The following is a 14,821-nucleotide window of genomic DNA, read 5'->3' on the forward strand; positions in this document are numbered from 1 at the left end:
GGGGTCCTTGAAAACCATCAACTCCAATCCCCTAGACAAGAAACCAGCTTAATTCCGAAAGTTCAGAGTTCTTATCATTTGTTACTCCCTAATATAGACCTGCAGCATTTTTCAAGCTTTAACTAAAAAGTTTATGTGGCCAGTGGACATACACTTTTAGTGGTTACTGCATTTGTGTTTCTCCTAAAAATATTAGTTTGGTGGGAAGGATCTTTATTCATTAACAAAGAACTGAAGTTTTTTAATTTACTCCTTAGAGTTTACAGAGCTTAGCTCAGGAACAATGCAGATTAAAATCAGGTTTAGGAATATGGACATTCTAGACACCAATATATTTATAGCAGTGAAAAATTTTATCAACCACCTAAGTATCAAACAATAGAATGGTTAAATAATGCTGTACACGTCCCATTCCCAAACAATGTTGATGGTCTGTATTTCAAACATGCGCTAACTCCAATAAGGGAATGGTCAGCAAATTACTAGAAAAAGTCCCTTGAAAAGAGCACAGATCTACTCCACCAATCCCTCACTCAACTAAGTTACTAGTTTTTCTCATTTTCTGTAAGACAGTTCTACTTCTTTGGACTGGACTTCAAAGCCAAGTTTCCAGATAATTACTTGTTTCAAGTTAAAGGGACTAATTTAATGTGCTCTGAGTTTCATTTGACTCCTTGGTGGTCAGCATTTGCTCATGCTCCCTCCAGCCCCATTCTAGCCCAAGTTCTCTTCCTTTGAAGACTCCACTCAAAAAAAAAAAATAGGGGCGCCTGGGTGGCTCAGTGGGTTAAAGCCTCTGCCTTCAGCTCAGGTCATGGTCTTGGGGTCCTGGGATTGGGCCCCCCATTGGACTCTCTGCTCAGCGCCTGCTTCCCCCAGCCCCGCCCCTGCCTGCCTCTCTGCCTACTTGTGATTTCTGTCAAAATAAATAAATAAAATCTTAAAAAAAAAAAAAAAAAAAGACTCCACTTAAATCCTTGCTCTTCCAAATATTTTCCATAACTGTCCTAACCCTAAGAATATACTCTTCCTTCTCCAATCTCATGCAGAATTCACAACATGTATCACATGGTACAAAGCCTTACTCTTCACCTGCTTTTAACACTCCCAAATGAATTGCTGGCTTTTAAAAGCCAACACTGTGTATTATAGCAATTCATATCTCCAGTACCTCAAAAATACTATGTTCAAGAGACATTTAATGAAAAGGATGACTTAGCTAACCACATATAAGCCTCAATGGAAAAATGAACTAAAATTATTCATTTTTTTAAAAAGGGGGTAGACCCATGTTGTAAATACACTCAAAGAAGACCTGAATCTTAGACTTTAGACAATATAAGCATAAACTAATTTACAGGCTGCTTGAAAAGACAGGGCTTTAAGATTCTGAGAAGCTATTAGGATCTGCCTAAATTTCAGGTGTTGACTAACACAGTAAAGTTGTGTTAAACTAAAAATTTGAAATTCGTTTAAAAATAGGCTATAATTATACACCTTAAAATTATGAAGCTATGACACATTAACCAATCATCCATTAGAAAAACTACTGAAAAGCTCCTTATAAAGTATATACAATGATGCTTTGATGATTTTTGCAATTGGCAATGAAAGAATTTGTGAAACAAACAAAAAATGCCATAAGATACCTTTAGATAGCGTTCAATATTGTTCATCAAAATATCAATTTCTTCCTTAGACCACATCCCCTGTTTCCATTTATGTCCTTTAAGGGAAAAGAAACAATGTTATAGAAAATGTTATCCCTCAAGAGGAATAAAATACTGCAAATTTGCTTTGTGATTAAATAAATTATCTATGGGAACAAAATATAGCTACTTTTTTATTCATCTGAAATCTGAAAGATCCCCAATAGTTGCTTTTGTAATCTCTTTTGAGTAGACTCCAAGCCCAAGGTGGGGCTTGCTTGAACTCCTGACCCTGAGATCATGGGTCACATGCTCTACTAACTAAGCCTGCTATGTGCCCCATTACCTCTGGTTTGTAAGAAAGAATACATTCGCTCCTAGGGCACCTGGGTGGCTCAGGCAGTTAAGTTGTCCAGCTCTTGTTTTTGGCTCAGGTCATAATCTCAAGGTCGTGAGATGGAGCCCTCTGTCAGGGTCTGTGCTCAGTGTGGAATCCGCTTGAGATTCTGAGATTCAGTCTCCCTCTCCCTCTGCCCCCCCTTCTCCTATACTCTCCTTCTCTCTAAAATAAATAAATAAATCTAAAACAAAAAACACCAAAAAAACCCAAAAACCAAATGAACAACACTTAATTCTACTAAATAAAGAAAATAATAAGTAAAAGTGTAAGAATTTATTACTTCCTCTCAGTTATGTATGTCTTATTCTTGGAGCAATACAGGCAAGCTAAAAGATATGAAAATTACAAAAAGCCAAATCATGCTCAAAACTGTCTAAAAAATTCGCCAATGAAAAAAATAAATTTTATGGGCAAAAGAGCATGCACAAATGATTCTAGAACAAGGTAAACATACTATGTTGGATATGAAGCAAATAATATATTTATAATGAGTATTTACTATGCAGTGGATGAATGCAATTCCTTTCCTTAACTTCAGAGTGGTGTAAACATAATCCCCACTTTCTTGTAGCAGCTCCCCACCAATCCTCATGAACTCCAGAGCACGATAAACAATTTAAACCTCTAAGCCGCTTATCAGACCAAGAGTTTTGAAGACTTGACTTCCCACTCCCATGTGAAGTAACTACTTTCTTTTAAATGCCACCCCTGTGCATTTGTTTATGATTTACTGCATCTCAGAGAATTATGACCATTGAAAAACAAATGTTGGGTTTCATGGTCTCATTCAGAGCCAAAGTTAATCAATCACAAAAACTCAATTACTCTAACTACTCAATCACAATTACGAAGTCCTCAAAATCCTGATGACTCCGAGTTCTTCTTACCTCCTCTTTTTTTTCCAATGGACACTGAAATTCACATTACTTCTTACCTTTGTTAGTCAGAGAATCCTTATCTTCTTTAGTTGTAAACCATGCTTGGCTAACTGCTGAAACTTCCTCATTACCCAAGGGAGATATATCATCTAGTTGTTCATTCTGTAGAATCTTGAAGGAGTAAAGGGGGGGGGGGGGAAGTATAGCTTTATTTAATACAACTTGATTCATCTTTATCTGCAATACTAAACATTATAAAAACTCTAATCTATGGAAAAACAATTTTTTTTCCTGTTTTTATTATGACAGTATGAAAACAAACTTGCCAGCATTAACAAAATATGACCTTCATTTAAGTAAGTTAACTCCGTACTAGTGGCATGACTTCTATAGAATAGTAGCTAGAATTCCAGTAAGTACTTAAAGAAATACAAGATATCTAAAGCCATCTGTTTATTTATATATGTAAAATAAGCTCATACATATAACAAAATAGAAAGGTTTCATTTGACTGTCATGATTGTTCAGGTCCCTAAGGTAGTTTGCTGCCAGAATATAGTCTTCTGTAATGTTAATCTCTTGCTAAATTTAAAGGATTAATAGGCCAAATCAGAAGACATAGCAAAATCACGGTCTCTTTATGGACAGGTTTGTTTTAGCCAGCCTCTAGAACTGATTCCTAACCTCATCAATGTACCTTCTTCTCAAAGAACTGTGTTATCGCTTCTTCTTCTTATTGCAGTTAAAGCAGTCTTTACTGAGAAACGTGTAGTTAAAAACTAATAGCTTTATTGAGATATAATTCACACACCATAAAGTTCACCCTTTAAAGTATATAATTCAGTGGCTTTTAATATATTTATACGATTATCACACCAGGTACATTTTCAATTACAGACATATGTGATCTAGCAAATTCTGCAGGAACAAAACCGCTTAAGAGAGCTGGCCTTGGGCTAAAGACAGCTATCGTATGAGTAAGGAAGATGTGGCAACAGGGCTACCATTCGGGGGACAAGCCCACCTATCATATGTAGGCCAGGAAGACAGTCACATGCCCAGTGACCACTCAGCTCAGTTCAGTCTCCAGACTGGTCAACTAAGCTATGTCACTGGCCAGAGGTAAGTCCTAACAGACATTGGACTACTTCTTGAGTAGGCAGAAACTGAATTTCTAATTTCAAGAGGCACTGAAATCATCCTGCTTGGGAAGATGGTAGCTGTCAGTCAACAGCTGAAGTACAACGAGGAGGAAAGACACCTCTCTACTGTTATCTCGTTGTTTTTTTAATCTGGAAATAATGAATGTGTTGTATTTAAAAAAAGCAGTGTTCTTAAATCCATGGACAAAAAGCTAGAGTCACTGGAGTAAGTATGAAAAGTTTTGTCACCCTATGCTTATCTGTCATACATTTTAGATTTTTTTGTTTTAAAGATCAAAAGGCTACCTCTATAAAGGTGAGAACAGAGACAGACTAGACAGATAATGTCTAAGGTCTCTTGTATTCTGAACATCCCAACTGTCTATGATTTGACACAGAGGTTATTCATCAAGGGTGACAGATTGCTGTGAGAAGACCTTCATATAAACAATACCCACTATTAGGAAATGTAATGTAGAAAATACTCTCTTGAGATAATCTTCTTATATATTAATCAGCTTGTTAAAAAAATAAAACCACCATTTCCCAAAGTGAATCTAAATATACAGCCCACTCTTTGAACCTAGGAATATCCCTGTCATGCTGATTAACTGTTCTCTTTGGACAAAGCCTAATGCTTTTTGTCTCAAATTACTCTGATGAAGAAATACAATTACCACATACAAAGACTAAACACGTAAATGGTAAACATGTAAACAGCCATCAAATGAAGCCAATAATTATTAAATTTTAGCAATGAAACTTAACACCATCCGATAGCAAATGAATGGAGTATTGTAGATGACTTAGGCTCCTCAAAGAATGTCTAACTATACTTGGTATATACATATTATTAAGTTTTACAGTATTTTACTCCCATTTTTCACTACTTTATAAACTCATTTTTAAAAAATTACTCAGATATGTTTAGTATGCTGCTGTTTTTGACATGCAGCCTTTCTGAGTTGGTGTAGTTGTAGGATTTTATGTCTGTAACATACACAGACTTGGAAATCTAAATAATTCCCCCATGAAATACCTCTTGTAGCCACAAAGCACTGTAAATATTGGGAAATTTTTGAGTTTCTAATTATCAATGCTGAAATGGACAGTACATTAACTACAACGGTATGTGAAACAGTTACACCTGCTTTGGCACAGGACACCACAAAAAGCAGGCTCGTTCTGAACTCTGAACTATGCATTCACTCACAAACCTAATGGTATTTTTATGAAACAAGTATTAGAAATTATTAAACGTTTTCCATACACTAAAATGGTAATAATAAACCAAGAGGCTAATAACAAATTATAGCTCATTAACTTTTAAGAAATAACCCAAACAAAACAACCCTATAATTTGTCTCACACTGCCATTGCCCAATCTTTTAACAAGCAGGTTGTAAACCAAATCACACATGTATATATACACAGCTATTTTTACTGTGTTGAAAATGAAACAAAGTGAGACTATACAGTCTTTGAATTGGAAATGAATTCGACAAGCCCAGTTTTGAAGAACGTGCTCTATAGCTTCAGAGGACTTAGAAAAAATTCTTGTCCAAATCACCCACTCAAGGGGCGCCTGGGTGGCTCAGTGGGTTAAGCCGCTGCCTTCGGCTCAGGTCATGATCTCAGAGTCCTGGGATCGAGTCCCGCATCGGGCTCTCTGCTCAGCGGAGAGCCTGCTTCCCTCTCTCTCTCTCTCTCTGCCTGCCTCTCCGTCTACCTGTGATTTCTCTCTGTCAAATTAATAAATAAAATCTTTAAAAAAAAAAAAAAAAAATCACCCACTCAAATCCAAGAGGAGATTATGAGGATCTGTAGGCAGGCTCAAAACTGTTTGATGTACATGAAAGACTCACTCCTCTAGAAATCTTGTCATTCTAGACCCACTGTGAAGCTCCCTGTCAAGAAGGTTCACAGTGCACCCACTGGAGATTTCCTCACTCTTTGATGTTTTATGTATCAACTCGTAACTTTTACACTTAACTGAAGGGTCATTGGAAAAATAATGACCTAATAATGTCTCTATTATCTACTTCAAAAATATGTTATTAAATAAAGAAATGAAGCAAAAGGACAAGATACTAAAAAGAAAGGCACAATCAGCCAGACGTTAACTTTATTTTTTTTTAATTTTTTTAATTTTTAAGATTTTATTTATTTATCTGACAGAGATCACAAGAGAGATGAGGCAGGCAGAGAGATAGGAGGAAACAGGCTCCCTGCTGAGCAGAGAGCCCGATGCGGGGCTCGATCCCAGGACCCCGGGATCATGACCCAAGCCGAAGGCAGAGGCCTTAACCCACTGAGCCACCCAGGCGCCCCCAGACGTTAACTTTAAAGTAAAACAGATTTAAGCTCCAGGCTATCTAAGAGAGCAAAGAATTCTGATTACACTTCCCAGAAACAAGTCATATATAAGATACAAAGAAGTTCAGTAGGACCTGCTTGTTATCCAACCACCTAACTCAGGGTAAAATGTATCTTAGTCCTAGAAGGACCAAAAGGGACTACAACTGTTAAAATTAAAATCCATGTGAAATGAATAGCTTCCATTCATACTAAAAAGCAACACATATGTAGCCCTTCTAAATCAGTCACCAGAGATACTGCTGGGTAACACTTAAAAAGCTTTATACCAATATCTTATATAACTGGTAAGATAAGATTTAAGGTTATTTAATAGCTCAAATGAGATCATCTTATGTAGATAAAGAATGCACGTGCACCATCTGTCTCAACAGATGTGAACCACTCTACAGGTAATGAATTTTCAAACTCTATCTTTGCCTACTATTCTGAGAGTCGTATAAGTGGGGACTGGAAACCTGAATGAAATAATAATTCTTACCTCAATTCTGTCCTTTGTCAGACAAATTATGTTCTCATCATTTTACCACCTAAGGTATGTGTTAAGGATAATCCTCTTGCGGTCAGTAAAAAGACTCACTATACCTGGATCTGGGTCACAGTTCCCTCAGTAATCTCATCATCTGCCACCTCTGTGGTTGCAGTCATGGTCACCTCAAAGCTCTGATCATTTTCTGAAACTTTAAGAAAAACAACAATTCAACTCCAGAATAGTAGCAGATTCTAATTAAAAAAAAAAAAAGGAAAGAAATTCATGGGAAAAAATATGTGATCATCTAATTTCCCAATATATTCCTTGCCATATATGCTTAACAAAAATTTATTGTGTACCTGATATACATACTAGGCATTGCTTTGGGTAACAGGAAGACAGCAGTAAGCAAATGAAACAAAGTCCTACCTTCGTGGTGCTTATATTCTAGTAGGGGAAAGACACAAAATGAGCCTATTATGTCAAATGTTGATGAATAATGAGCAAAAATAAAGCAGAAAAGGGAATGTATTGGGGAAGGGGACTGAAATTTTAGTCTGAAAAGACTAAATTTTAGGAACTGAAAAGGAACAAAGATTTGAATCCAAATGACAAAGGGAACTAGTCATACAGCTATCTCGAGAAAGAACACTTCATGCGGAAGGAAAGCCAAGAGCAAAGACTCTGAGATAGGGGCAGACCTGGACTGTTCAAAGGAATGATAAGGAGGGCAGTGTGACCAGAGAAGGCTAAACAAGAACATTAAGATACTGTGTGGGGGCTTGAAGGCCAATGTAAAGACTCTGGCTTTAACACTAAGAGAGGAAACTACTAGAAGACACAGAGTGACAATCTGGTTTTTATTTTAATGGGATCACTCTGGCTCCTAAGGAGACAACAGTCTGAGGGCAGGAAGGGCTACAGTGAGATCACTTAAGAAGCTAATTCAATAATCCAGGTAAGAGAAGTTGGTGACTGGACCAGGGCAGAACTTAAGTGAGGGGTGATGAGTAGTTCAAATTGTGGATATATTTTGATTTGGGAACCAACAGGATTTGTGGATAAACTAAACATGAAAGAAACCATAACGTCCAGGATGTTATGAAAGTTTTAAAAATCTGACCTAGTGGAAGAATGTACCTGACATTAATGAACTTTTATTTGCAGAAGAAGCAAACGTTAGAATTTAAGAAGTTTCAGGAGCTTGGTTTTAAACACACTAGTTTGAGGCTGAACATCTAGAATTAAGATAAATTCTGGACTGGAATAAATCTGGCATCATCACCTGAGACAGGATTTGAAATACATTCTAGAAAGTGAGAAGAAACAAAATAGCAGCAGCAGAAGAACTGGGTCCTGGACTGCTCCAATTTACAGCCCGGGGATGTGAACAGGTCAGCGTAAGAGACTCAGAAGGCACAGAGAGTGAGGTAGAAGAAACTACAGGAATGTGTTCCCTGAAAACCAAAGGACAAAATGTTCCAGAAAAGACGGAGTGATAAATATTATTAAAAACTATGGATAACTCAAGTAAAGAAGACTGAAACAAACAAAAAAATCACCACTGTACTTAGCAGCAAGCTAGTCTCTGGAGACATGGGAAGAAGTTTTGATGAAATGATTAAGAGGTGAAACCCTGATTGGAGTGGGTTTAGGAAGAATGGAGGAAGAAATGGAGGTAAGTATATCAATTCTTTCAAAGTATTCTGCTCTAAAGGAAAGGAGATAAGTTAGATGGGAGTCCAAAGTGGGCTAATGAGATTTTTTTTGTTTTATTTTTTAAGGATTTTATTTGTCAGAGAGACAGAGTGCGTATGCTAGCAGGGGGAGTGGCAGCCAGAGGGAGAAGCAGGCGCCCTACTGAGCAAGGAGCTCCATGCAGGATTTAATCCCAGGAACCTGAGATTGTGACCTGAGCCAATGCAGACACTTAAACCGACTGAGCCACCCAGGCATCCCAGGGACTTTTTAAAGAAGAAATTATAGTAGGTTTGCAGTGCTGGTGGGAATGATCCAGTGGAGAATGAAAAACTGTTGATTTAAAGGAGGGAGAAGAAATGCAGCAACAATGTCCCTGAGTAGGTCAAAGGGATGAGATCTAGTTAAGCGAAGGACGGGCTTTAGCTAGAAGACAGACAGAATGTACAGACATAGCTAAATGTGGTTGTGTATTTTGTAGTAGTGGAAATCTGCAGAAACTTATTTGGACTACTTCAATATTCTCAGGAAGTAGAAGCAAGGTTATCTGCTGAGATTAACGAAGGTGGAGAAAACACTGGAGGTTTCAGGAATGTATGAAAACAGTAATTTCTAAGCAGGAGAAGAAACATCATTGGTAAGTGTGGTGTGATTCACAGGCAACAGTATGAGCCCACTTCAAGTTAATAATCATGACTTTAAAGTAAGATCACTTAGCTTGTTTGTGCTGTTTTCCAATTGGCTATACCAGTGTAGACATAAATAGCCACAGATTTAACCAGGGTTGTGGTTTCACTAAAGGGCAATGAAGTGAGAGAAGGAAAAAAGGATCTGCAGGTAAATGCAAGATTAACCATGTAACAAGTTGGGTATGGAGGAAACAAAAGGTACAAGTGAAAAAGAACAATGCAAAAGTGCTAAGATCAGTGGGTCCTAGTGGGCAAAGGACTGCAAGCATTCAAGAGTATTAGAGGAAGAAATCTGGAAAGATAGGAAGCAGTGCTGGAAGTCGATCACAAATGGACTTCAAACAAAGTAACAGCAAAGGAGGTAATGGGAGAAATAAACAAGGTAGTGTGGAGAACAAAAGGTAGAAGAGGCTAAGATATTGCAACAATCATTTAAATAATCACCAAGAGTTCTGTGAATAGGGAATGGAGTACATGGGGGTGGTACATAATTGCAGTAAGAAGTAGTAAGTGATATAGGATAATTAACATGAGACTTAAGAGGATTTTTAAGGAGCAGACAGATAAACTTTTATCAGCTTTATAAAGCATATAATGAAAACTTAACTATTAAAATAAAATTTGAAGTTAAGTCTTTAAGAGCTAATGATATTTACTTCCCTGAACTCCAACAACAATGACTTGCCCATTCAGTCAGTCCCACATGATGGTGATGGACACAGAACTTCATGTTTTTATGTGACTTTTTTTTTTTAATGGAGAAGTTTTCCCAAGTTGATGTTATCAACATGTTTTTTACCAAATTAGAGAACAATACTTAAAGCCCATGTTTCATACATAAATTTAGTCTTATTACGAATATTAGGTTCTAGAATGTCCTCCAAACATGATGGTGCTAAGACCCCACATGAAGCAGTCAGGAGCTTTTAGGTCAGCACAGCTAGATTATTCCACCCAGTTAAGTAAGTGAGTGTGTGAAGGATTCAGTCTAACACTATAAAACAGAACAAAATATCAACTGTAGTTTGAACATAAAATCATGACCAAAGTATTCAACTTTAACCAAATGGGTTAACCAGTCATAATTCCCTCAAAAATTCTGGCTTAGTAAAATAAATATTTTTGTTTTACTTTATGCTCTGGGGATGTAATGTACAACATGGTGACTAAAATATATTTTTTATATATATTATATATATATAAATATTTATATATTATATATAAATATATAAAACATATATTTGGAAACTGCTAAGAGAGCAGATCTTGAAAGTTCTCATCACAGGAAAAAACCCTGTAGTTATGTGTGGTGACAGATTTTAACTAGAATTATTATGTTCATTTCACAACATATACATATACCAAATTATTGTGTTGTGCACCTGAGGCTAATATAATGTTATAGATTAATTATATCTGAGTTTTAAAAAATTCTAGCTTAGAAAATGTCCATATAGGATTGTATGTGTACAGATAGGCCAGTCAAGTTTTAAGACTGGATCACAACCTAATGATGGTCAAATCAGGAGTTTAAAAATCATATGAATCATCACTAGAAGGAAAGATCATTTAATCAGAAATACATTATGTTTGTGTATGTCACTGGAAGCAATATTAGTAAGTATTAGTAATGCTAACATTAACAATATCTTGGAACAAAGTCTCACAGTAAACTAATATAGCAAATGGTTTCTTTTCTATTTAACTGAGTAAGAATAAACTGGACATAAAAAGTGCACATAGACTTTGTGAAGGCAAGGTTTGCCATGGTGAAAACCTAATCTTCGTTTTTTCCAACAGAATGAAGATGTGATTTTGCTTGATACCTAGAGCAAAGGTAAATTTCTCAAGAACCAGAATGGCTGGGTATGACCTTAGACAAGTTCTCATACCTCTCTGTGCCTTAGTTTTCTCATTATAAAACAGGGGTCATAATACCTACTCTACGGCATGTTTTCTCAATGAGGGCAAGGGCATACGTGCTTCTGGGCAAGGTGTGGGTGAAAAAAGCATTCTCTTTATTAATAAAACAATAATACATAACACAGTACTTAAAAAAAAAACAGTGTATCTGTGGTATTACAATTTCATGGTGGAGAGCAGGAGCAGGAGAAAACATCTACAAAAGTTTGGGGTGGGGAGGATGACAACAATTAAAAACAAAAAGGCTGAGAAGATTAAAATAGGCAGTATATGTAAAAGCATTTAGAGCCGTGCCCACTCATTACATGTTAGTTAAGAGTTGTTTTGACTAAACAAAGAGAAAAATAATGGGTCTAAGTCTACCCTGAAATGCCAATTAGAGCTCTCCCAAGCTGAAAGTTGATTTCAAAAGGGAACTCTGTTCTTAACACATGGTGACTTACGTGGAAGTGCAACAACTGATATGCAAGGAGTAGAATCGTCAATACTCTGATCATCCTCAGAAGACAGACAAAGCCTTTTATGTGGAGGTTCAGTACTATCTTCTGAGTCTATTTCATCAGCTTCTAATGAAACAAAATAAAACAAAAATCTCAAAATCTTCAAACCAATGAGGAAAACCCAAAGTCTCCAATAAGTAACTGTAAAACCACCTTATCAATCTGCTCAGTTAATCCAATTATGCAGGCTGGACTCCAAATGACACTGCCTTCTCCGTTCCCAGTGCAGAACCTCAGCTCCTACTCTTATGGCAAGAACTATGAGAACCGGGGTGCCACTTTTTAAACATCACGCTTCTGTGCTAACAACCTGTTTTTCCAAATAATTCCCACGTAAAAACAAGGGCTGGTTCTTTAAACCACTCACAAATATTTACTGAATGCCTACTATGTGCTAGGTGCTGGGAACAGAACAATGCCAGATACTCTTCCTGTCCAGAAACTCACAGGGTAGTGTAGGAGATGACTAAAACGACGATTTCAAAATACTGTTCTAAGAGTTATGCAGGTGGAATGAGGGGAGAGGCAGCTAATTTAAACTACAGGTGAAGGAAGGTTTCCTGGAGAAGGTGTCTTAAACTGGAAAGGACTTGAATGAACAGATGCCAGGTGTAAATGATTATTACTGGCATTAGGAATAATTATTTGCAGTGACAGCAAGGTAGGAAAAGCTTAAGGTCTGTAAGGAAAAAAGCCAGCTGTGAATTGCTGGGACACAGATCTATGAAATGAGGCAGGAAGTGGGGGTTGGAAGGAAAGCGGAGATGATGGGAGTCCATCACTGTACTCTGAGAACCATGGGACACTTAAACAAACAAAACTGCACCACTGAGTATAATGAGCAAGGTCATCAGCAGTCGGGAAGATGAATTCAAGTGGGGAGATGCATTAAAAGGCTACGAGGGCCTCCCAGGTGAGAAATGAGACTCTGAACTAAGAAAGGGTGACTTGAGACAAAGGAAGCGATGGATTCAAGAAACAAAATACTATCAACAAGTCTTCATGATGGAATGAACATAGGAGATGAGAGCAGGGTTTATTCCTACCCACATTTATGATCTGGGATATGAAGTAATGAAGCTGACTGAGAGAACTAGGACTGGGAATTTTGTAAAAGAATTCAGTTTGGAACATGTGAAATTTAAGGTGTCTGTGAGAAACAAAGAATTCAGAAAAAAGAAGTTTGAATCATTTTAATAGGTAGGTGGTAACTAAAATCTATTGAATAAAATAATCAGAAATTAAGTATTGAATGAGAAAAGAAGATAAAACCTAGGTTGAGCAAAGATAAACTTAAAGCAAAATAAAAAATAAATACAAATAAGGAATAGTAGAGAAGTGACAACAAAATCACAAGCCTCAAGGTTATGGAATCTTAGCTTTTTACAGATATTCATCTTAAATCTTATTCAAATAGTCATATAGAATCCTCTAATAGACTACAGCAAAAAACCTGACAGGACTACTTCTATATTTTCTAATGTACTACATACACTGCGGGCACCACATGATATCGAAAAGGAAGTATATTACAGTTAATCAATCATCATCTTTGTAGGCTCATAAGATTGTACTCATTCATAAAGTAGCTACAAGACCGAAAGTTCAAATTTACAGTAAATTCTAAAAATACAAACATATTAAAAATATATATATATAAATTAAGGTTAATTCATGATCCAAAGAGAAAACCCCCTTTTCTACCACCCTGGCCTAATCTGTCTATCTGGGTAACAGGGATCAAAGGTGACCTAAAATCCAGAAATTCAAAAAAATCCACAATTCTACATCAGCAAGTTCTCCTACCATTCTGAGGGCAATGAAGAATGAGGTTCCCGTCTGTGTCCTGAGTCAAAGTCACAGAGTTCACAGTTTCTACTGTTACTGTGTCAGAATCCTCTTCAACTGTGCTCATACTCAAATCTGTGGAACAGATTTCGTATTTAAAACATTATTTACAAATACAAACAGAGAGTAGCCTCCAACTTCCTCCTCCTCCCCACCAAAACACCCCCCAATTTATATTCACTACAGTATTCTTTATGTGAACTGCAATGACAGTTCAGACTTCAAAAACTGTTTTTCAAAAGGTTATCCCCACTATTTAGAGTAAGATGTAATAATCTGCAAGAATCTGACTTCTCTAATTAAAAACTTACAGCACTTATTTTTTCAAATGGACTTGGTTTCACCATGTCCAATGAAAATGACTATTCCAAGCTGTCTTAATCCATAAAATATTATGTCTCATTAGCGAAACTCTCACCACTATTTATTGGCAATTTTGTGATATATTCAATAGGTGTTTAACTTCTGATTCTTTCAGAAGATTCATTAAACCTTGTATCTTAGAAAATCTACAATAAATCTAATAATTAGTGTTTTTCCAAAACACTTCTTACAAGTATTTAAGCTTTATTATTATTTTAAAACTAAGAACACTGTGGAATTATCCCCACCATGTTTTTTTCCATGATATTAAATAAGCACATACATCCATCACTGACCAAATTGCCTTTTTTTTTTTTTTAAAAGATTTAATTTTATTTATTTGACAGACAGAGACCACAAGTAGGCAGAGAGAGGGAGGAGAAGCAGGCTCCCTGCTGAGCAGAGAGCCTGATGCAGCCGATGCAGGGCTCAATTCCAGGGATCATGACCCAAGCCGAAAGCAAAGGCTTTAACCCACAGAGCCACCCAGGCACGCCCCAAATTGCTTTTTTTAATGGATATGGAGGTAAGCCATTTTTTGGAATAGAGAACTGATTTTGTTTAAAGTGCCTTGACTGCTATTTTACACATACATTATTTTCCTCTTGTTCAGACAAACTGAATGATCAGTCTCACAATACAAATACTTGATGGCTGACAGGAGGAAGTGTACTGAATTAAAATCAAGGGCCTGTTTGAAGTCTTTGGGGTTCACCTTATAATGCTCAACGAAGTTCTTCCCTCAACACTCAATTTTGGTCTTGTCCACCTACTTTTTACCAACTAAGTAACAGAGGCCATAAGCTTTAATGTATACTAATCTCTCAATATTTGGCTCCTATATACAACATCTTAGTCTGTTCACATTTTTGCCATTTATTCA

The 14,821-nt window shown here is 36.7% G+C and overlaps 1 protein-coding gene across 4 annotated transcripts in view; it reads right to left on the bottom strand.

The window, feature by feature from the left end:
* DMTF1 (cyclin D binding myb like transcription factor 1) overlaps positions 1 to 14,821 on the bottom strand; it is a 44,296-nt gene that overhangs the window by 18,883 nt on the left and 10,592 nt on the right. For 3 of the 4 annotated variants that reach the window (XM_059396933.1, XM_059396930.1, XM_059396931.1), the window contains exons 3-7: positions 13,534 to 13,650; positions 11,671 to 11,793; positions 7,031 to 7,125; positions 2,984 to 3,098; positions 1,650 to 1,726 (exon numbers count right to left, since the gene is read on the bottom strand). In XM_059396933.1, coding sequence (XP_059252916.1) covers positions 1,650 to 1,726; positions 2,984 to 3,098; positions 7,031 to 7,125; positions 11,671 to 11,793; positions 13,534 to 13,642 — 519 coding nt within the window. In that variant the 5' untranslated portion in view covers positions 13,643 to 13,650. The remainder of the gene's footprint in view (positions 1 to 1,649; positions 1,727 to 2,983; positions 3,099 to 7,030; positions 7,126 to 11,670; positions 11,794 to 13,533; positions 13,651 to 14,821) is intronic. The other variant, XM_059396932.1, reaches the window with a different exon arrangement.

This window comes from Mustela nigripes, chromosome 4 (genome assembly GCF_022355385.1).
Source record: "Mustela nigripes isolate SB6536 chromosome 4, MUSNIG.SB6536, whole genome shotgun sequence".
Classification (NCBI taxonomy): domain Eukaryota; kingdom Metazoa; phylum Chordata; class Mammalia; order Carnivora; family Mustelidae; genus Mustela; species Mustela nigripes.